Source organism: Phacochoerus africanus, chromosome X, assembly GCF_016906955.1.
Source record: "Phacochoerus africanus isolate WHEZ1 chromosome X, ROS_Pafr_v1, whole genome shotgun sequence".
Lineage (NCBI taxonomy): Eukaryota > Metazoa > Chordata > Mammalia > Artiodactyla > Suidae > Phacochoerus > Phacochoerus africanus.
This window is the reverse complement of record NC_062560.1, coordinates 110,279,639-110,301,909: the sequence shown is the minus strand read 5'-3', so window position 1 is coordinate 110,301,909 and position 22,271 is coordinate 110,279,639. Positions and strand designations below refer to the sequence as shown.

General features: G+C 42.8%; 1 protein-coding gene across 2 annotated transcripts in view; it reads right to left on the bottom strand.

Moving 5' to 3' along the window:
* Positions 1-22,271, bottom strand: part of OCRL (OCRL inositol polyphosphate-5-phosphatase) — a 54,415-nt gene that overhangs the window by 7,920 nt on the left and 24,224 nt on the right. The window contains exons 13-19 of one of the 2 annotated variants that reach the window (XM_047764704.1): positions 19,564-19,675; positions 17,858-17,967; positions 15,866-16,001; positions 10,449-10,559; positions 9,633-9,798; positions 9,139-9,374; positions 760-783 (exon numbers count right to left, since the gene is read on the bottom strand). In XM_047764704.1, the coding sequence (XP_047620660.1) occupies positions 760-783; positions 9,139-9,374; positions 9,633-9,798; positions 10,449-10,559; positions 15,866-16,001; positions 17,858-17,967; positions 19,564-19,675 (895 nt within the window). The remainder of the gene's footprint in view (positions 1-759; positions 784-9,138; positions 9,375-9,632; positions 9,799-10,448; positions 10,560-15,865; positions 16,002-17,857; positions 17,968-19,563; positions 19,676-22,271) is intronic. The other variant, XM_047764705.1, reaches the window with a different exon arrangement.

Here is a 22,271-nt window from a genome sequence, read left to right as displayed (position 1 = left end):
TCAAGCCCATGTTTCTCTACCGGACGGCCCTGTGTGGAGCCAGGCACTCTCTCTAGCTTGGAGATGGTGGCAGCAAAGCACCACAGAAGGAGCGTTTCACTTGGTTCCTTCACTAGGTATTCAGGAGACCCGGGTCCTAGTCCCCTCCAACCATACCCCTGAGGTTAAGAGCAGTACGACTTGAGCAAGTTTTTCACCTTCCTGGGCCTTGCTTGTCTCATCTATTAGAATGGAGATAACATCTTACCCTGTCTGAAGGCAGGGAGCTCTACCAGATGATCCCTTATGACCTCATTCAGCTCTAGGATTCTAGTCTATGTTCTATTTCTTGACCTTATCTGCGTGTTCTTTCAGTAATTGATCACTATAATCATTATCCCCAAATCACTCTCAAGGCAACAGAAATCCACTTCTGCTTTTATTATCACTGGCAATGGAGGACAGCTAGGCAGCATCCTCCTTTGTCTCACAAGCTTTCACATCTATCAAGACAGCTCTTTAGTTACTTCTCATTTCAAAAAGATGTATCTGGAACCTTCAGTCCTATTGCTCTTATCTACTGGGTCTCCACGACTTGACTGGTGTAGGGACTATCTTTCCTGTACTTGAGACACATCTAAAGACAGCTGGCAGGATCTGGGGGACTGTGACGGAGTCACAGGTCTCTGATATGGGAAAGCCTAGGGATAAATTTCAGGGGCCACGGTTAATTGTTAATCAGGCACGGGGAAAGGCATAACCGCCAATGGATTGCATTACCTTTTCTAGGAAGCTGTCTTCTTCCTGAGAGCAGAGCAGGAAAAGAAAGTCATTGACAGATAGAAAATGATTAGAATTAATTTACAGAATTAGAAACAGATCAGTATTATTAGAATGAACTAGTTTACTAGCTACATACACTTTAAACAGCTTTAAATTCTTCAAATAAATCATGACTGTTGAAAATGCAACACATTCTCATATGCCAAGTTCTCTATTATGCATGTTAGATTTTTGTGCAGTTTATCGAGAATATCACTCAAGAAACATACATGTGTTGTCCTAGACTCGTGTCCTTTTGGCAGCTGCCAGCTGCCCTGGCCAGACGCCCACTGATGTTTCCCTTTCACAAGCTGCTTGGAGGCAGGCCCTGCTGCCGCCCGGGGCGGCATCCCGCTCACCGTAATGTCACTTCAACGGAAGGATTTGGTTGTGAGCCTGACAGCGGCCATTCGGAAGGGGATGAAGCGTCTCTCCTTTCCGCTGCCTCGCCTCTCACCCTAGCGAGCCTCCTAAACGGTATCCATACTCCCTTCCATCTCCCCTCTTCAAGGGCCAGTAGAGCCCCCAAATATGGAGGTTCCTCTGAAATGCAAATTCATTTCATTTCAGATTTCTGGGGACTCCAAGAGCTACCATTAGCCCCTGCTGTGTTTTCCCATGGGGGAGAAGACAAAAAGAGAAGCAGGGGAGAGGGAAGAAGGTACTTTTTAAAATCAGCTCTTTTGTGCTATTATTACAATGCCACAACGGCAACTATAACTAAGGCCACCACTTAGGGGCATCTGCCATGCAGCAGTAAAACTGTACAGTGTCATTTGGTCTGCACATGCATGCAAAGCAGCTATCATTCTCATCTTACAGACAAGGAAACTGAGGCGCTGGGAGATTAAATTATTTGCCCGTGGTCACACTACTAAGTATTAAGCGGCAGAATGAGGATTAGAAGTCAGGCCTGACTCCACAGGCATTGCTACTCTGCTCCCTTAGATAACTCAAAAAGGATAAAGTAGCTGCATCCTGGAGAGAGAGGCAGGGGAAAGCTGTGAGAATGTACTCTTCTCCCTTGCAGGCGGTTACACGGCAGCAGGGTTAGTGGGAAGAGTACAGGCATCGGGGTTAGACAGTCCTGGGTACAAATCTTCATTCTACTTCGTATTAATTATGTACAGACCTCAGGCAAGTTACTGAACTTCACAGAGCCTCAGTTTCTTCATTTCTCAAACAGAGGTAATAACATTTACCTCTCAGGAACAGCAGGGGTGGGGCAGGATGCCAGCAGCTGGCCTGGTTTCCCAAAGCTCCCTGCGCCTCCCCAGCAACTCCCAGCCCTGCCATGGGCCGCCAAGAACTTGAACATAAATGCTGCATCTCCATGTTCCGGTTGTGGCTCAGCAGGTTAAGAACCAGACCAGGATCCATGAGGTTTCGGGTTTGATCCCTGGCCTCGCTAAGTGGGTTAAGGATCCAGCGTTGCTGTGAGCTGTGGTGTAGGTTGCAGACACAGCTTGGATCCTGTGTGGCTGTGGCTGTGATGTAGTCCGGTGGCTACAGCTCCGATTAGACACCTAGCCTGGGAACCTCCATATGCCACGGGTGTGGCCCTAAAAAGACCAAAAAAAAAAAAAAAAAAAATCAATCCTGCGTCTTGATCTTCCAGTACAAGGAGAAATCCTGATCTTCCCACTGGACATGCGTGGGAGGCTGCAAGTGGGAAGTATGTGCTCCCTGTGCCTCCTAGTAGTAACGTTGACTGCATTTCCCCTAAATGACTGCTATATATGATGGATAGGGTCTGCAGTATTATTAGATACATTAGGAATTACACATGCTTTTGTAGGTTTACCTAGACTTTTAAATACCACATATAAAATGAAATAAAAATAATCACGGTAATAGTGCTTTTAAAGTATACAATATTTATAGTATTGTAATTACCATACTTTTAAACATGGAAGCTAATTCTGAATGCTAAACACCTAATTTAACACAATTTTGGAGCACAGCCTGTTTTTAAATTTAGGACTACTTATTAACAAATAGAGTCTGCCTGTCTGATAGACTTCTCTATTTTCCCTCCCATGAATATGTGCCACATGATGTGGTGAGTAAAACCAGGCAGAGTTTTTATATACTAACCTGTAAAACCAGGCAGAATTTTTATATACTAACCTGTCAAACCAAGCCCTCAAAGTTTTCTTTGAGCGCTGACCATCTACCAGCTCAAGGCACTGAGCTAAACATCTTTGAGGGGTGGGGGGAAATGAAAAATGGGACTACCCTGAGTGGAAAGACAAGGTCCTTGACTCGGGTTTGCAACTGAGTTGGGGTAAGGAGTCCCAGAATTTATGACCTGGTATTACTGTAATTCACCAATCTGAGTTCTCAATAAATGGTTAAAACAAACAAACAAACATCCCAGGAGTTCAAAGGAGATGGCTTTCAGCGGGGGCTGTCAGGGGACTTATCACAATGGAGATGCAACCTAACTAGCCCTTAAAAGACTCATGGGACTGTAAAGGGTAGAGATGGGGTGGGGACATTACAAAAGAAAGGGGGCAGAAATAAACAAAGGTGCAGAGAAGGTAAGTCACAAAGTGAGATTAGGGAAAAGTTAGTCATCTGGTTTGTAGGGAGCATGGGGGCGGATAATGAGAAAAATAGCAGGAAACAAATCTAAAAAGGTGTGTTGAAGTCAGACTTTGTGGGGCCTTGAATGACGGGTAAAGCAATCTGGATTGTACTCAGCAGGCATGGGGGAGCCACATGCCTGCCTTTAAGCAGGGAAGTGATAGGCCCCAAACCTGTATTATGGAAAGATCAGTCTAACGGAGGAAAAAAGAAGGCTAGGGAAATAGAGGTGAAGGGAATCGTTAAAAGGCTATCGAGGTAGGTCAAGCAGGAGAGAGTAAGCACCACAACTGGTAATGGGAAAATAACATTTTTTTTTTTGCCTTTTTTTTAGGGCTGAACCCACGGCACACGGAGGTTCCCAGGCTAGGAGTCGAATTGGAGCTACAGCTGCCAGCCTACGCCATTTCCACAACTATGCCAGATCTGAGATGCGTCTGTGACCTACACCACAGCTCATGGCAATACCAGATCCTTAAGCCACTGAGCGAGGACAGGGATCGAACCCACAACCTCATGGTTCCTAGTTGGATTCATTTCTACTGTACCACGACGGGAACTCCCTGGGAAAATAATATTTTTTAAAAAAATGAATGGACATGAGAAAACTTTGAAAGATGAATCAAAAGGACTTTGATACTGGTTGAGAGGCAGCAGATTTATATTGAGTGTTTATTTTTCTGTCTTCAAATAGAGTAGATGTAAATTCTATTGATTTCAACACCAGGTTCAACCCTGACAACAGAAACACCACTTAGCCCCGCTAATAAAGAACATTCTCCTAAGGTGGTTCTAAGGTTGTTGCTAATCACTTAGTTCAACTGACTTGCCCACTCTGTAAAAGGCTACCTGTTGATCACATTAAGAAAGGGGAAAGAGTTCAGAAGTCCTCAGTGGTGCCACACCGGCATAGCACAAATGCACTACAAATTATCCTTTACCCCAGCATCACCCGTGGAGAAATTTTCCCAGCAGTAAATGCAGCTAAAATCATGTAAAAAGAGTCATTTAGAGGCAGATCCAAATTTAAAAATAGCAGAAAACTGAACAGATACTGAAGTTCTAGAAAGGATTTGCTCACATGAAATATAAGAAGAAACACAAGTTTTCTTGTGGCTGAGTGGGTTAAGGAGCCGGTGTTGTCACTTCAGCAGCTCAGGTCGCTGCTGGGGTGCAGCCAAAAAAGGGAAAAAAACTTAAGAAAAATAAAGAAGAAACACAAACCATAAACCCGTCAGGATAAGATCAGTACAACAAAGTAAACACCTACTAGAGAGATCACTGGGAATAATTAATCAAGTCGTTATTCTTGTTATTTGAAAACTGTGGTTATCATTCTCCTAATAGACATTTCCCCAAGCAAATATAGCTGGTTCCTCTTCCCTCAACCTTTTCCAGCTCTGTATTTACAAGCCAAAGCTTTAACTAGATCTGACTGGTCTAAGCCTGGTCTCCTCTCCATTAGTCCAGTGTACATGCAGACCAGAATGTTCCTCCAAATGTGTCTATTTACAACCACATGCTACTCATCAAAGGCTTCTGATGGTTCCAGAGGCCCTTTGGCTCCAGTCTGAACTCATGTGTTGACCTCAAGACTCTATCCCCTGCTCCGGCCCTACCTAACCAGCTTCACATACCTTACTTTATTCTCCATCTTCACTCTACCCAGGGAAATCATACAATTTTTTATACATGGTCTTCTCGCCTTCAAGTTCTAACATTTATTCATGATGTCCCTTACATGTGAAAGGGCCTGCTCACCCAATATATTAATACATGTTTCTTAAATACTTGGACGTGATTCAAAATCCAAATCCCTTTCCTAGCCCACTTTATTCTTATGTGCTGAACTTATTTCTACTCATGTTAATGTTACATGCATCAAATATTCACTAAAGCCAAAATAGACTGATTCTGCCATTGATTTTCACAGGGATTAGTTGGTCAATCAATAAGCTTTTATAGCATATAAGGGCTTGAGTAAACAGGATAGGAAAGGAATCTATTGCTAATACAAATTACAAGCTCCACAACTCTCATTCTAAGTGACTTTCCAAAATATTGACTTACAAAACATACTGGACACGAGCCAGTAAAGGTGGTTAATGTTTAGATTATCTCTAACCAAACTCCCTATTAACTGTGATTTAGAACTTATGACACATTCAAATAAACTTTCATCACCACTAAATTACAAAAACCTACATAAGCTCCATAATGCTTTGTATCCAATGTATAACGAATAAATATTGATGCTTACATGCTACTTAATGTGCTAGTTGATAAACTGGAAAAATCTATCTTAATTCTGGAAAATAATAAAGATAATTACAAACAGGCTCCCCTCTGTTTGCCACTTGAGCTAACCCCAACTATTCTAGCAGTGGCAAAGTCACTGGCAGGAAGAATGAAAAGGACTTATGCCACTTATGCCAATTACTTTACTCTGCATTTGTGGGGAAGAGCATGTAGCACAAGAATCTTTCCGAAACAGTATGTGGAGAGTCAACACAGGCACTGAACTCATTTCTGGTTTCACTCAAATTTTAGAATAAATAAAGGACAACAGGTATCATTATTAATAGCACTGTCTCATGGGATTTGAAAGATCATCTTGGGTCTCGGAACAAGCATGAACAAACAAACCTACGAAAGCATTTCAGATGGTCAAATCCAAGCCAAGACAGGGCAGGAAGGTATTTCTAAACAGGGTACAGATAATCTTAGATTTCTTATTTACTGCCCCACACCAATATGGATAATTTCCTCATCAATGACATCCAGGAATTTAATAATAATTAAATACAATAGGCTGTGAAAAGAATCAGAACCCTAAATCCTACAAAATAAAAGCTTTAGCAGAATAAATGGTGACCACGCACATACAATTTAAGAAGAACTCAGCAATTCTGTAATGAAAAAAAATGATCAGGGTTCTATTTTTTTAAAACTCTGATGAATCATTTGTGCACAAAAAGAAGGAAAAAGCCTTCCTATAGAGCCATTAACTCCACTAAAGACTCTGGCCACTTCCTATTCATGGTGCAAATATGGCTGAATTACCTGATAATATTTTATTTATCTATTTATTGCCCTTTTTTTTTTAAGGCAGCACCTGTGACATATGGAAGTTCCCAGGCTAGAGGCTGAATGGGAGCTACATCTGCCCGTCCCACGCCACAGCCACAGCAATGGGGGATCTGAGCCTCGTCTGCGACCTACACCATAGCTCATGGCAACATGAGATCCTTAACCCACTGAGCGAGGCCAGGGATCGAACCAGCATCCTTGTGGATATTAGTCAGATTTCTTTCTGCTGTGCCACAATGGGGATGCTCCCAATAATATTTTAAATAAAATAAAAATTTTTAATGTTTGTTGAGCCTCTTTCTAGTCACTTTAATTGATATGGGCAATTACAGTGAAAGGTAGTAAAATGCCACCTCTCCAACTCTGACCAGAAGATTCTTGTTTATAGGAAATAAGGGTGGGAGGAGGGAGTACAAAATGAGAGTTTTAAAAAATTACCAAGAGGAAACAATCGAATTTAGGAAATGGTAGACCCTTGACTGGACAATTGTCCTGGACTCTTAAAAAAGCCAATGTCATTAAGAAAAAAAAGGGGAGAACTGTCCTACTCTAAAAGAGACTGCACGAGAGCTCATCAAAAGTACTGCATGAATCCAGATTGGATCTTGTCTTTAAAAAAAAAGCTATGAAAGAAATTATTGGGACAACTGGAGAAATCTAAATAGCAACTGGCTCATTTTCTTAGATATCACAAGGCATTGTGCTGATACAGAGGTTGTTCTTTTTCTTTTTCTTTTTTTTTGTTCTTTTTCTTAAGAGATGCAGGCCCAAGTGTTCACTGGTGACGTGACACATCAGCACTTAATTTCAAATGGTACAGCAAAAAACAGGAGTTCCCGTTGTGGCTCAGCAGTTAAAGAACCTGAGTGGCATCCATGAGGAGGCAGATTCGATCCCTGGCCTCGCTCAGTGGGTTAAGGATCTGGTGTTGCTGTGAGCTGTAGTCTAGGTCACAGACACGGCTTGGATCCCACATTGTGGTGGCATAGGCTGGCGGCTGCAGCTCTGATTGGATCCCTAGCCTGGGAACTTCCATACGCCGTGGGTGTGGCCCTAAAGAGAGACAAAGACAAAAAAAATAAATAAAATAAAATAAAATAAAATAAAATAAATGGTATAGCAAAAAACAAGTGTATGTCTGTGTATGTGGGTGTAAGGCATGTGGGTGTCCACTGCACTGGTCTTTCGATTCTTCTACACATTTGCCATTTTCATAATAAAAGGAAAAAGAAAGCTGGCAAATGGTGTTTGGGATGGAGGGATGTGGGTAGGAAAAAGAAAACAATTTCATTTAGAACATATTCTAAAAGGTAAATAATACATTTAAAAGATAGGAATATCACGGTAGAAGAAAAATAAGTATCACGGAAAATAACAATGTCAGGATATCAATTTCTGAAGGAAACGGCTCTCTCAACCAAGGGTAATACACTCACTCACCAGGGCTCTAGGGAAACAAGCGTAATTCCAAGAAAGAATGCTGGGACTGAACTCAAGGGTTTTAATCGGCCGTCTGAGTCATCACTGAAACAATTCCATGGCAACAGAACAGATCCCGCTCTGACCAGCCAGCAGCCTGCCGGCAGGTCCAGCCCTCCCCGCTAGATGATACAATCACTGCTCTGGCTAGGCTGAAAAAAATCAATGTGAATACTAACGGGAATGATAACATATGGCTGTCAGGCCATCTAGTTTCCTTTGGTAAAAGATCAAGAATACACTTTCATAGCCCAAAGAGGTCTACACACAACTCCAACAATATTTTCACTTAAAAGAAAGGTTCTTAACAGGATGAATTTGTTACTAAGGCAGTTTATGTTTCTGAAGATAATAGGCACTTCCTCCATAAGGACATCACGAGGATAGCTTGGCATTGGGGAAGGGAGGTCCCCCTCCTTTCCTTTCTTAAATGAGTCACACTGAACTTGTATCAAACTTCGGGGCACCATACTGTACCTGGGATGCTGATAAAATGCAGATCCCTAGGCTTCACACCCTGAGGCACTGATTTCGTGGCCAGGTGAGGGGAGGGGCCTGTACCTGCGTAAGGACCTCGCGGGGGGCGGGTGGATTCTGAAACAGGTTCTCTGAGGTTCACATGTATGATCTGGGCCCCAACAAGCAGCTGAGTTTGTCTTGGATTATATATGATGATATAGTGAGGAGCTCTGGACTGGAGTCAGAAAATCTGGGCGACAGATCTGTCGCTAACTTATTCCACTCCGGGCAAGTTATTGTTTCTATGCCTCAGTTTTCTCACATGTTTAACGAGGATAATACCATCCCGCCCCACTTACTGGACCTCACATACATGCTAATTTATACAAAAATGACTTGAAAGGAGGAGGCCTGTAACAAGCAAGCATTCTATCTTTGAAAAGGGAGGCTTTAATCTAATTCAGTGAACTTCGCATGATCTATTACATTCCTGACAGGAACTAATTACAGATTAGCTTCTCCTCTTTCCTTTTAGGCTTAATCCAATGAAAGGCGTGCTGGAGTAAAGGGACATTCTTACTTATCACTTGCCATCCGCACCCCCCTACCCACCGCACCGCCAGACCCGTCCAATGAGAAAGCACAGAGACAAGGAGAACATGACTTAAGTACTGTGAAAGCTCTATTTAAAGGAGACTCATGTCTTAGGATGCCTCTTACCAAGTCTATGAGTTTGGTAACAGGAACTTCTCGGATTGGTCTTTTCATTCGGCACAAAGCCTCTAAGGATGTACCAAAACAGCTTGGGAGGTAATTTCCACTGATGGTCAAGAAGTAATCTTTGCCTCGGTCCAAGTGAAGGACAAGAATATCTTCAATCTTATCTTCCCCTGAGTTCAGGATGGTCACAGAGTCTTTGCTGACATACACATCAAGGGAAATGTCCACAGTCTCATCTGCAATGTAAACATGATGTGTGGTAACAGAAACTTTCAGTGGAAAAGCAGGGGATGAGAACCAAGAGAAGAAGTGTCCTCTAAAAAAATCAAGTGATGAAGGAGCAAGGGGACACGTGAAAGAGGGAGCCCCAATATAATGACAGTGAAGGTAAGAGACGTGTGGTTAGAATACAAGAAGTTAAACAAAGGGAGGGGGTGGGAGTCACGAGGAGATGGTACATCGCAAGCAGAGACGATGGTAAAGGGGAAACTCACTTGGCTCCAAGTAGCCCTCAAAAGGTTCAGCCCGAAGCCATGGCTTGCAGTACTGGGTGTCATTAAGCTTAGGGATGAAAGAAAAATGGCAGGGAACCTGTCCATTGTTGCTGATCTGGAACTTCTCCTTTTGTAGTTGCCGAAACTTCACATTCTCAAACACAAACTGGGGAATAACAGACAGACACAAACATGCATCACTAGTAGGGGAAGAACGTCAGTTGGATTATTCCATAGAGAATATGAATAAAGAATAGGGTAATTAACCAGGTGTGCAACTGCCAGACACAGTCACCAAATGAGCCAGCTGTCCACCATCCTGCTCTTGTATTATTATACTCACGACCCAGAGGGGCAGCTAGGCAGCTCTTGCTACCTCTCTAGGCTACTCTGATTGGTCCTGGGATCCGAAGAGGGTAACCCGACCTTGGGTCAGGGCATTCATCCCGTGACCAAGTCTGGTCCCTGAGATATGAATTAGCCAGCGACTCCGAAATATTAGATAAGAGTGGCTACCACCTGAGGGCTCACTTCGTGCCAGGTGCTGTTTTTAAGGGCCCTGCACATATTAACTTGTGTAATCCTCACAACCGCCCCTTTATCCAGAAAAGAAACTGTGGCTCTGAGAGTGTAAGACACTCGCCCAGGGTCACAACTCTACTAGATGGCAGTGCTGGGGCTGGAATGGAGGCAGTGTGCCCTCAGGTCACACAGCCTTCACAACTTTCCTGTGCTGCCTGTTCCTAGTAAGAAACATAATTTCCCTCGTGCTAACCACGATGGGCAGCAGATGGGTGGCCATGTATGTTTGCTCACCTCCCTCCGGCTGAGTTCTAATGAAGGAAGGAAGTCATTTTCCATTCTGTCCATGATGCGTACAGAATCTTCAAACACTTTCCGGTATCTCCGTTTATCCACAACCTTCACCTGAAAGAAAAAGAACCCTCTTTTCAGTCTTACATGCTCCTAGCTCATCTTCCTTTGAGATTACGTAACAGTTTAAAACTGGTCATTACAGCAATCATTTCAAATCAACTGTGGTGCAAACAATCTCAATTACTTTCTGAAATCTTGCTTCACCCACAACTTTTACCTGAAAAAAACAAACAGGTCCTTAGTTTAGTCTTATGTGTTCTCAACTCATATATCTCTAAGAATCTAATCGTCTTTAAAAAGTCACTAAAACAAACATAAATTAAAACTAAGGAGTTCCCGTTGTGGCACAGTGGTTAACGAATCCGACTAGGAACCATGAGGTTGCGGGTTCGATCCCTGCCCTTGCTCAGTGGGTTAAGGATCCAGCATTGCTGTGAGCTGTGGTGAAGGTTGCAGACGCAGCTTGGATCCTGCGTTGCTGTGGCTCTGGCGTAGGCCGGTGGCTCCAGCTCCGATACAACTCCTAGCCTGGGAACTTCCATATGCCGCGGGAGCGGCCCAAGAAATAGCAAAAAGACAAAAAAAAACCAAAAAATAAAAAACAAACAAAAAAAACCTAAGCATTAAAGGATCACAAACTTTAAGATAAAGGTAAGGTTAAATTATTAACTTCTTAGAAAAATTAAACCTCTGTGCAAAGAAGCTTGGCAATAATAACTATTTGGGAAGAATATTTTCTTGCTCCATTGTTATCTGGAGGTGGAGAAAATGCGACGGTTGTGCTAAAAATTACTTCCCGCTCCGTACATATTGACAGTGTCAAAACATACCTATTACTATTTCTGACAATGACCATAAAGTGCTAAAACAGCAGAAAAATGACAACAGCATTTAAGTCTATTAGCTGTTATGCACAATGCTAAGAATCAGAATATCAATGCTCAGATTACATGAAAGGTGTGTTAGTAAATAGACCCTATGGCTATTTTAGAAAACGGCTGATAAAAAATGTCCCAGATTAGACTAAAAGGATGACAACAGACAAACAAATCATCTCGACTAATCAAAAACACCCTCCCATCTGACACAGCACTTTCAGCTTCCTGATACAGCTATGTTTTTTTAACTATTAAAACTTTACACAGGAGTTCCCCTTGTGGCTCACTGGGTTAAGAACCCAACTAGTATCCATGAGGATGTGGGTTTGATCCCTGGCCTCGATCAGTGGATTAAGGATCCAGCATTGCCGAGAGCTGCGGCATAGGTCACAGATGCGGCTCAGATCCGCTGTGGCTGTGGCTGTGGCAGAGGCCAGCAGCTGCAGCTCCTATTCGACCCCTAGCCTGGGAACTTCCATGTGCCCCAGGAGCAGCCATAAAAAAACAAACAAACAAACTTTATACAAACGGATGCACCAAATGAACATAATTAATATAGCATTTTTACTTATTTAGATTCCAATTTCATTTCTTAGAATAGAAAACTTCACCAATTTAATTAAAAAAAGACTGATGTATGCAGTAGAGGCTATAAAGCAAATATGGGAAATAAGAATATTTTTGAGCCAAATATCTCAAAGACTGGGGAGCTTTTTACAAATCCGAACCATAACACTTAGAAAACTGAAGCAAAAGCAATCACTAGCGTCACCAGAGTCCCTAGTATAGTGTTAGGTTAAGAAGAATTTTATACTTTTAAAATAATTTTACAACATTTTACAACTTTTTTTTTTTGGTCTTTTTAGGGCCGCACCCACGGCATATGGAGGTTCCCAGGCTAAAGGGTCTAATTGGAGCTGTTACTACTGGCCTACGCCAGAGCCATAGCAACACCAGATCCGAGCCGCATCTGCGACCTACACCACAGCTCTCGGCAATGCGGGATCCTTAACCCACTGAGCGAGGCCAGGGATGGAACCTGCAACCTCATGGCTCCTAGTCGGATTTGTTTCCGCTGCGCCACGACGGGAACTCTCCCATTTTACAACTTTTAATTTCAAAAAGTATTTTACAGGTTTCCCCTTGTGGCTCAGCAGGTTAATAACCTGACTAGTATCCATGAGGATGTGAGTTTGATCCCTGGCCTCGCTCAGTGGGTTAAGGATCCAGCATTGCCATGAGCTATGGCATAGGCTGACAGCTGCAGCTCCGATTTGACCCCTAGCCTGGGAACTTCCATATGCCTTGGGTGAAGCCCTAAAAAGACAAATAAAACAGATGCATCAACCCACTAATTAAAATCTCTATGGGGCAGGGTCCATGCATTGTGAACCTCTCTAGGCAATTCTGATGTCCGCCAAAGTCTGAGAACCAATGCATCAGATCCCATCCCATTACCAATTACAACGGTGGGAACCCCATCTCAGCTTAATCTCAGCCAGCCCACAGCAAATCTCCTGGAGTTAATTCACCACTGAGCACCTTCGTTAACAATCACTGATGTGAATAGTGGTAAAAACGTACTGTGGTTCTTAAAGCACCTAATCATAGCATGCCCAAGAGTCTAAAATACGGTGTGGTTACCCAATAAAATCAAAGCTTTTCTCAGTGGTTTATCATGATCATACCCTTAATGTGCATTAAGGATAACGAAGGGGAAAACGTCACCACAGAATGTCCCCACCTGATACATCCATTTTAGAAAAGGAAATGTCCAACAAAATTAGGAATTAAGAAATAAGTACAGTGAGCTAGATCTTTTTTTTGTTTGTTTTAGGGTCGCACCCACGGCCATGAAGGTTCCCAGGCTGTGGGTCGAATCAGAGCTGCAGCTGCTGGCCTATGCCACAGTCACAGCAACACAGGATCGAAGCCTCATCTGCGACCTACACAACAGCTCACAGCAACGCTGGATCCTTAACCCCTCTGAGTGAGGCCGGGGATCGACCCTGCATCCTCATGGATGCTAGTCAGATTCGTTTCTGCTGAGCCATGATGGGAACTCTTAGATCTTTATGTAATAACACGGACAGCTTTCCAGGATACTTACAACACTGAGTTAAAAAAAAAAAGGCAAGGTGCAGACCAACACACACAGTATGAGATATGTACACACACCAATATACAAAACAATACCCATATTGTATATAGGTAAACAGAAAAGCATATGGAAAGGTCTAGAACTGTGGTGCCCAATATAATAGCCAGTTGTCACATAAGGACATTTAAATTTAAACTACCTCAAATTACATAAAATTAAAAATTCAGTTCTCTCAGTCACACACTCAAGTAACAGCCGCCTGTGGCTAGTAGCTAGTGTACTAGATAAGGCAGATCTAGAACACTTCCATTATCGCAGAAAACCTACTGGACAGTGCTGGTCTAGAAAGAAACAAATTCATAAGGGTGGGTGGCCAGGCTATGGAGTAGGGGTTTGGCAAAAGTGGGAGTGGGGGATAGAACATACAAGGATTGATGAACTTCAGCCTAATCTGTGAATTTTGCTTATTTTTATTTTAAAGGGAAAACACTTGGATTCCTGTGTAATTTAAAAAGTATTAAACAACTAGAAAGGTAGACCTTTATTCAAGGTACATAAAAATACACAGGAAACATGGAAAATTCTTAAATATTCTGCTGAAAGCTCTGAATTAATATGTATGGAGTATTACAAATATTCTGAGGTTCTAAAAAGAAATACAAACAGAAAAGCTAGGCACAGCTGATTAAATCAAAAAGGTCAGTGTTTGGGGGAAAGATATCCTTTTAAAAATGGATTAAGAGAATTCAAATGAAGAAAACAGGGTAGTTCACAAGCATAAGCTAGAAATTAGGTGGGCTAAAAGTAGTATCTGAAGGTATATCTAGTCAGTAAGTTCTCTGGAACTCTAGAGGCATGGTGGGGGTAGTGGAAATTGCATCTATAAGTTTGGGAATTAAACAGGCTTAAGGGAGTTTCCCAGTGGCTCAGCAGGTTAGGGACCTGGCATTGTCACTGCTGTGGCTCAAGTCTGATCCCTGGGCTGGGAACTTCCACATGCTGCAAGTGCAGCCAACAAACAAACAAAAAAATAGGCTTAGGATTTGAATCTCAGCTCTCCTTTCAGCTGAATGCTCTTAAAGTTTATTTAAACTCATTGGTTCTCCATTTGCTCATCTATTAAATGAGAAACATTTAACTGAAAGCATTGTTGAAAGAGTAAATGAGATGTGTGTAAATTTCCTAGCATAGTCTCTGGCCCATACTAGCTACTATTTGAGGAACATGTACTATTATTATTCATTTTTTTAAAATTTCAAAATGGACAAAAGTCACGACATGACTGTCTCAATGAAATTCAGAATCTATTCTAGGGCCAAGAACTAATTTTGTACAGAAAGGAAATGCCCCAAAGTCATTCCCCTCTAAGACAGGAGCAGGATAAAACACATTGGTGGTAATCTATCTCAGAAGCCAAAGATATCAACGTGTACACAGAGGAAAGAAATCCACCCTCCTCCTGTGCTCTTGGCATGTCTTACCTCATTAATCCTCTTAAGTAGCTACCATTGTTATCCCCATTTTCTAGAGGAGGAAACTGAGGCACAGGCATGTTACATAAATTTTCCATGACTACAGTTAGAAAGTGGTGGGATGCCAGTTGAGGCAGTCTAGCTACAACGTCCATTCTATCAAGCATTTCCCTGTACAGAATCTGTCAGAGTACACAACCACGGGTCTGGAAAATCTACAAGAAATAATCTAAATGTACTACCTGTAGCAAATTACATCAACAGGAGCCCAAGACATAACCTGCATGCTAATAACACACAGCTATAAAATACAATGGGAAAACAACAACTTTACTTGCAATAGAAACCAAAAATAAATAAATAATTGGCCATCAATCCGGTGGGGATGCAATAGAGTTAAGGAGAAATTTAAAACCTGTGCTCCTGGATGGGAAGACTTCACTGTCTTAGTTAGCAGGACTAATAAATATGCCTCTTAAGGTTATATACACATTACCCTGTATTCTGACCAGTGTGTGCCTTTGCTCCTGCTGTCCCCAGCCCTCCACCTGGAACCTCTCTCCCGGTGCTTTTTCTCCCTACTATCTTTCTGATAAGAAGCTGTTCATCCTTTAAAACCTAGCCTTGAACTCCTCTTTATGTATAATGACTTCAGGAGGCTAAAGTTGCTACCCAGCCCTTACGCAACATGAGAAACATCTGCATCACTAAAAGGACTAGCACGTTAAGAGCCATGTGGACAGCACAGGAGGGTCAAGGGCACTAACTTCTCAATGCCGCAAACGATTATTTGGTTATGGAAACATTTATGGCTCGCTGAATTACTGATCCATTCTGAGTCTAAATAACAGCTCTAAGAATAGATACTTAACACACAAATAAATGAACGCATGAACAAGAGTTTACCCCAATATGGAAGAGGGCGCTAACAGGCTTGTGGTCACTGGTTTTCAGTTCCATGTGACTCCGGTAATGAAGCTGATTAACATTAATTCCTCTCCAAAGAATTCGGTCACACCAGGCTGGAACCCGACATTTCCCACTGCAAATACAGCAAGGAATTAGAAGGAGGATATATCACAAAAGAACAGAATACCTACCACACTGGTTCAGACTTGAGTCAGGTCCTCTTGTTACATGCTTCTCCTTCCCTAACGACCTCAACTGTTATTTTCTCTACTGCATTGCAAACTCTGTGAGGGGACTGTGTCTGCTTGTTTGGCACTGAATTCCCAGCGCCTAGCACAGTATCTGATGCAAAGTAGGTGCTCAATGAGTAGTTATTTAATGAATGAATAAGCAGTGCTCCCATGATTGGACTAAATCTTCAACAATGTTGCCCCGGGGGAAAATATAATAGCGCCTTCTTAAAATACCCTCAGAAGGGGGCAGGATTATATTCAGAACATTTACTCTTCATTTGCTCTATCAACTGCAGTGACACTTTGCAACACATAGACAACTAAATAAAATCTAAAAATCCGATCCTATATTCCTAGACTGGGCTTAATTGCTAGAGATGGGTAATAGTAGAGATTTTGTTAAATCTGAACTTTTATGGACAAGCCTAGCTTCCTCAAATGAAGAGGTGCTAACATCTAAGCATGCAAGTTTGAACATATAACAACCCATAAGAATAGCAAGGGTAGGGAAAAAAAAAAGCCTAGTCATCACACTGTTAAAATAAGCAACACCTGTGCACCTGATCCAGGCAGTGACACAAATAAAGTTCTTGTCAGTAGCTCTTCAGCTGACTCTGAAGCCAGGTGAGTGGAAGAAACAAGGCAAGGCAATGTGTCCAAGATCTGTCAGAGGCACTTTTAGTTGCCCAGCAGCTCCCTCAGGGGACAGGGATACAGACCCCTCCTCACCCTGCCCTAGCGCTCTCAAAGTCTAAAGAAGCCGAATAGGCCCAGAGATTCTCTTTTTCTTTCAAACATGTGGGCTCAGCCAGCTAGGAAACCACAGGAAACAAAGAAATGGCAGGAAGAAGACAGTCACCAGGAACGTACTGACGTGGGCACTTTACTAGGGGGTGGTCAGGAAATCAAAGGAACCCCATGACAGGGACCCTCAGCTTTCTCCAGCAGTTATGGAGGTTAGGGCCCAGGCACCAGTATTTTCTTCTTTTTTTAAGGATTCTAAGACTTCATTTATTTTTTTGTTATAGTTGCTTTACAATGTTCTGTCAATTTCTACTGTACATATATATATGAAATCTTTTTCTCACATTATCCTCCAACATGTTCCATCACAAGTGACTGGATACAGTTCCCTGTGCTATATACAGCAGGATCTCATTGCTTATCCACTCCAAATGCAACAGTTTGCATCTACTAACCCAGTCCATCCCACTCCCTCCTCTCCCCTTTGGCAAGGGGAGAGGTCTGTTCTCCATGTCCATGAGTTTGTTTCTTCTCTGTAAATAGGTTCGTGCGCAGGCACCGGTATTTTTAAAGATCCTCTAAGAGATTCTAAGGTGTACTCCGGATCGAGAACCACTGGGCTGGAAGAACATTTCGCGGTGCTTTGTTGTCACCTCTGGTATCCTGAGTAGAGTTGTGAAACAGTTTGGAAAAGAGCCAGAATAGGGCAGTGGATAAGGAAATTGGGGCAAGGTCAGGAGGGCAAAAGTCTGAGCCAGTCTGCTGAGGTGGCAAGAAGGCACTGCAGGCAGCCCATAAAACTTCCACGGCCTGACAGGGCAGTTCAAACTGGCCTAAGTTCACCTGTGAGGACACCTGAAGTAAAAACTCTTTTGTAATAGCACTGAGCCACTAGGTTTTTAGATCTGCTTCTGGCAAGATCTAAAAACTTCCCAGCTATTCATCAATACCGAGGGAGAGAAATAAGATCAGGCCTTAACCTATCCCAGGAAGAGGTTCCTGTTATTTTTACCTGGAATCCCATCGGTCTGTTTTAGAGTCATACTTATAAGTAGGGATAAACTTGATGTCCCCTTCCATGAAGTCGGCAAAAGCTTTTTTCTGTGTACGCTGAATATTTAGCTAGAGATAGAAAAAAGTATCACATAAGCAGAGTAGCACCATGTCAATATAAGTGATCACATTGATCAGCCATTTCTCTAGGTTCTGCATGTCTGAACAACTGTCAGAGTACATACAAGCAATTTCCATGCCTTATGAATTAAATTCTGACATTCCTACAGCATCTAAACTCACCCACATGCTACTAGTGAGCACATCACTAATTTTTTTTATCGCTGATAATGCTCAGGGTAAAAAGGAAAAATGAAACTGAGTAACCCTAAGTTCCTTGACGTTAGCACAATTTTGGTTTTTTTCCTTTTGCTTTTTATGGCCCAAACCGCAGCATACAGAGGTTCCCAGGCTAGGGGTCTAATCAGAGCTAGAGCTGTCAGCCTACGCCACAGCCACAGCAATGCGGGATCTGAGCTGCATCTGCGACTTACACCACAGCTCACAGCAACGCCAGGCCCTTAACCCACTGAGCGAGGCCAGGGATCAAACCCACACCCTCATGGTTCCTAGTCGGATTCGCTTCTGCTGCGCCACAATGGGAACTCCCAGCACAATTTTAATTTAAAAACAAAAGCACACAAATGTTGAATGGGTAATTCCAAAAGCCAAATACAGTGAATAGTTACAGATGATTTTGAAAGTTATCGTCACTCAAATATTTTTATCAGAATTATGTAAGATTCAGAACTTATTCCAATTGTACCCCTTCTGGAGGCGGGACAGAGGAAGAAATGCAAGGTTAGCCTGCCAACTTCGATGTGAAGGTGGGCACAGCCAAGAAAAGCTCACTGTAAAAATCATTCTTCTGCAAAACACCAGAATTCTCACTATGTCTGAAGGTCAAAAGTCTCACATGAGGATTTAAGACATTCAAATCAAGTTGAAATATTTTCTTCCCTCAATAAGAAGCATTCACTTTTAGCAGCCGGTATCCATATGCTGAAGTGAAAATTCAAGTCCTGTGCCAGGATCCCAGGCAAATTCATAGAAAACTAGGTTCCTGAATATCAAGTTTTATATAAATGTTACCAAATCAATGCTTCTCCCACAGGTTTTTAACATCTATAAGCCAGCTAGCCCCAATTTCTCCATCAGCTCCCATTAGACCACAGTTTGTGGTACTTGTCCCAGACAAATTTCTCCTCTATGCTTCCCAGCCCCGTCACAGGGCCTCCCTCTTTTACCTCCAAGCTATTGCTAAGCCTGCCAAGGAATCATAGAGCAGCTTTTCCTGTTCCATCTGCCAAACCACATCAACAGAGCTGAAGGCCCACTTCCTCCAGGAAGTGTTCTCCAATTAACCCACCCATTCTCCAATTCATTTATATAAATCTCTGAAATCTCTTCATGATAAAGACTTAATGAATAAGTGTTATATTGACTTTTCATCACCAAAATTGTCTGCCCTCCTCCCATCCAAGCACTTAAGAACAGCACTACAAACCTTGTGTGTATTCACTACATCACTGTTTGCAATGTTTTCCCAAGGCAATGAGACCTTTCCATCTACTTCTACAGTACGATATGCCTCTCATGGGTCTAACTCATAAACCCAACGACTTTATCTGCTCTCTAGGAAAGTTCTTGTAAAAATTTACTTACCTGGTCAAATTTCAAAAGTCTGTGAAGGTCATTCTTGTTTATAAGACTCTTCACTTCATTGGCATCAGGCATGCAAAGCCTGTAGTTCAAATCTCCCAACCAGATGACAACACTGAGGATCAAGAAATACATGAAGAAAAGTAGCAGTAGTTAGCATAAACATCAATTGGACGAGAATGGAGAGAACAACATCGGGTAGAGTACTGACAGGCATTCATTTATCACTATCTGCCAAGGACAGCTGTAACTGTCCTTTGGGGGCAAGGACTCTCAACCCCCGAGAGGGACTCGGCGGAGCAGGAGGACAGGTCTCCACACGTGGGGAATAGAGACGGTGAAATCCAGCATACGTGTGTGATTCAGAAGCAAAGGAGTTAACTGCCTGGGAGAAGCATGTAGCTGGACTAGCTTCCAAATTGTGCCTGGCTGCTTGCCAGGTCTCTAGGGGAAGAGAATCTGAATGTTTTCCGCCTCTCCGAGCCCTGATGTTCTGCAGGCTCTCCACTAAGGTCTGCATGGTCTGAATGGCAGCTTGCTCAGGCAGGGCCCACCAGCAAACGTAGGTCTGGGGCTTTCTGCTGTAGCCCGTCTGTCTACTCCTGCCCCCAATCCACGGTTCAAGTCCCAGGCAGGAAGGAGAATGACGTGCTCTGACAGCCTTGGGCTCCCAGGCACAGTAACAGGCCCCTAGGTGGGCTGAGACCCACAGGGGAGACCCTGAAATTATCACATCCAAATGGGTTCTGTGGTGAGCTATCTCAAGCTCCAAGTGGGTCTCTTTGCCAACCTTAAATGCAAACATGGAATTTAAGGAATCCTCGGTAAATAAATGTAAGGAACTTCAGGGCCACTTTATGACCACTGGTGCAGGATCTTGTTTTACCACCGTGAACCAGAATTCCATATGATCCTAATTGCTGAGACACTATGGAAACTGGCCAGCCTCACCACCTCTCCCTTCTCTTTCCTCAATTACCCGACTCTCTACTGATTCTATATGTGCTGCCGAAGCGAGCACTCGACTCTCTACTGATTCTAATACCACCAAATTATCTTTTGTTTTCTTACTAATTCACATCTAGAACCACTTATTCCAAATCTCATCACCCTCTCAGAATTTCAATTACTAGTATTAATTTCCTTACAGCTCATCATTTTCTGCCAACAATCTATTCCTCGACTGATTTCTGTTTTTATTCTTATTAAGTCACATTCTTCACTAACCTTTCATATCATCCTTTGGTGTCTTTAAATCTCCATGGCCCCTATTTTTTTTTTTTTTTTTTTAGGGCCACACCTCGGCATATGGAGGTTCGCAGGCTAGGGGTCAATTGGAGTTGCAGCTGCCGGCCTACTCCGCAGCCACAGCAACGTGGGATCCGAGCCACATCTGCAACCTACACCACAGCTTATGGCAATGCCAGATCCTTAACCCACTGAGCGAGGCTAGTGTCCAAGTCTGTGTCCTCATGGATACTAGTTGGGTTTGTTATTGCTGAACCACAATGGGAACTTCTCATGGCCCCTATTCTTAATCATACACAGCCAGTAAAAAGAATAATGTAGATCTATATTTACTGGTTTGGAAAGAGAGTCACAATAAATTGGGTAATACAGTCTTTTATAATGAGTACGTGTGAGAAAAATCTAGAACATCACTATTCAAAAGAAATACAACACATTTCGCTAATTTACAATCTTCTAGTAGCTGTATAAAACAAGTGAAAATAACTAATAATGCATTTCATTTAACTCAATATATCCAAAATTTGTCATTTCAACATGTAATCAATATTAAAAAATTGAGATATTTCACATATTTTCCCCACTAATTTCAGTGTAGGGTTTATGCTCACAGCACATCCCAGTTTGGACTAGCTACTTTCAAGTGCCCAACAGCCACCTATGGCTACTGGCTGTCATACTGGACAGCACAGATCTAGAAGGATACACACTGATTTGCTGACAATGGTTTTCTTTAGAGAGAGAGACTGGCCAAGGAGAGTAGAGATAAGAAATGAGGAGTTCCCGTCGTGGCACAGTGGTTAACGAATCCGACTAGGAACCATGAGGTTGCGGGTTCGGTCCCTGCCCTTGCTCAGTGGGTTAAGGATCCGGCGTTGCCGTGAGCTGTGGTGTAGGTTGCAGACGCGGCTCGGGTCCCGCGTTGCTGTGGCTCTGGCGGAGGCCAATGGCTGCAGCTCCGATTCGACCCCTAGCCTGGGAACCTCCATATGCCACGGGAGCGGCCCAAGAAATAGCAAAAAAAAAAAAAAAAGAAAAAAAAGAAATGAGAAATTTTTTGGAGTTCCTGCCATGGCACAGTGGGTTAAGAATCTAACTGCGGCAGATTGGGTGGCTGCGGAGGCATGAGTTTGATCTCCAGCCTGACACAGTGAGTTAAATGCTCTGGTGTTGCTGCAGCAGAGTCACAGCTGTGGCTCAGATGCAGTCCCTGGCCTGGGAAGTTTCATATGCCATGGGTGTGGCCATTAAAAAAATGAGGGATTTTTTACTCTTCCTTTTACTACATTTGTGACGACCATTTCTATTTTATAATAAAAATAATAAAAAACTGACTTCAATAGGAAGTTCTCTTGTGGCACAGTGGGTTAAGGATCTGGCACTGTCACTGCAGTGGCTTGGGTGGCTGCTTTGGCAGGAGTTCGATCCCTGGCCCAGTAATGTCCACATGCTGCAGGCGTGGC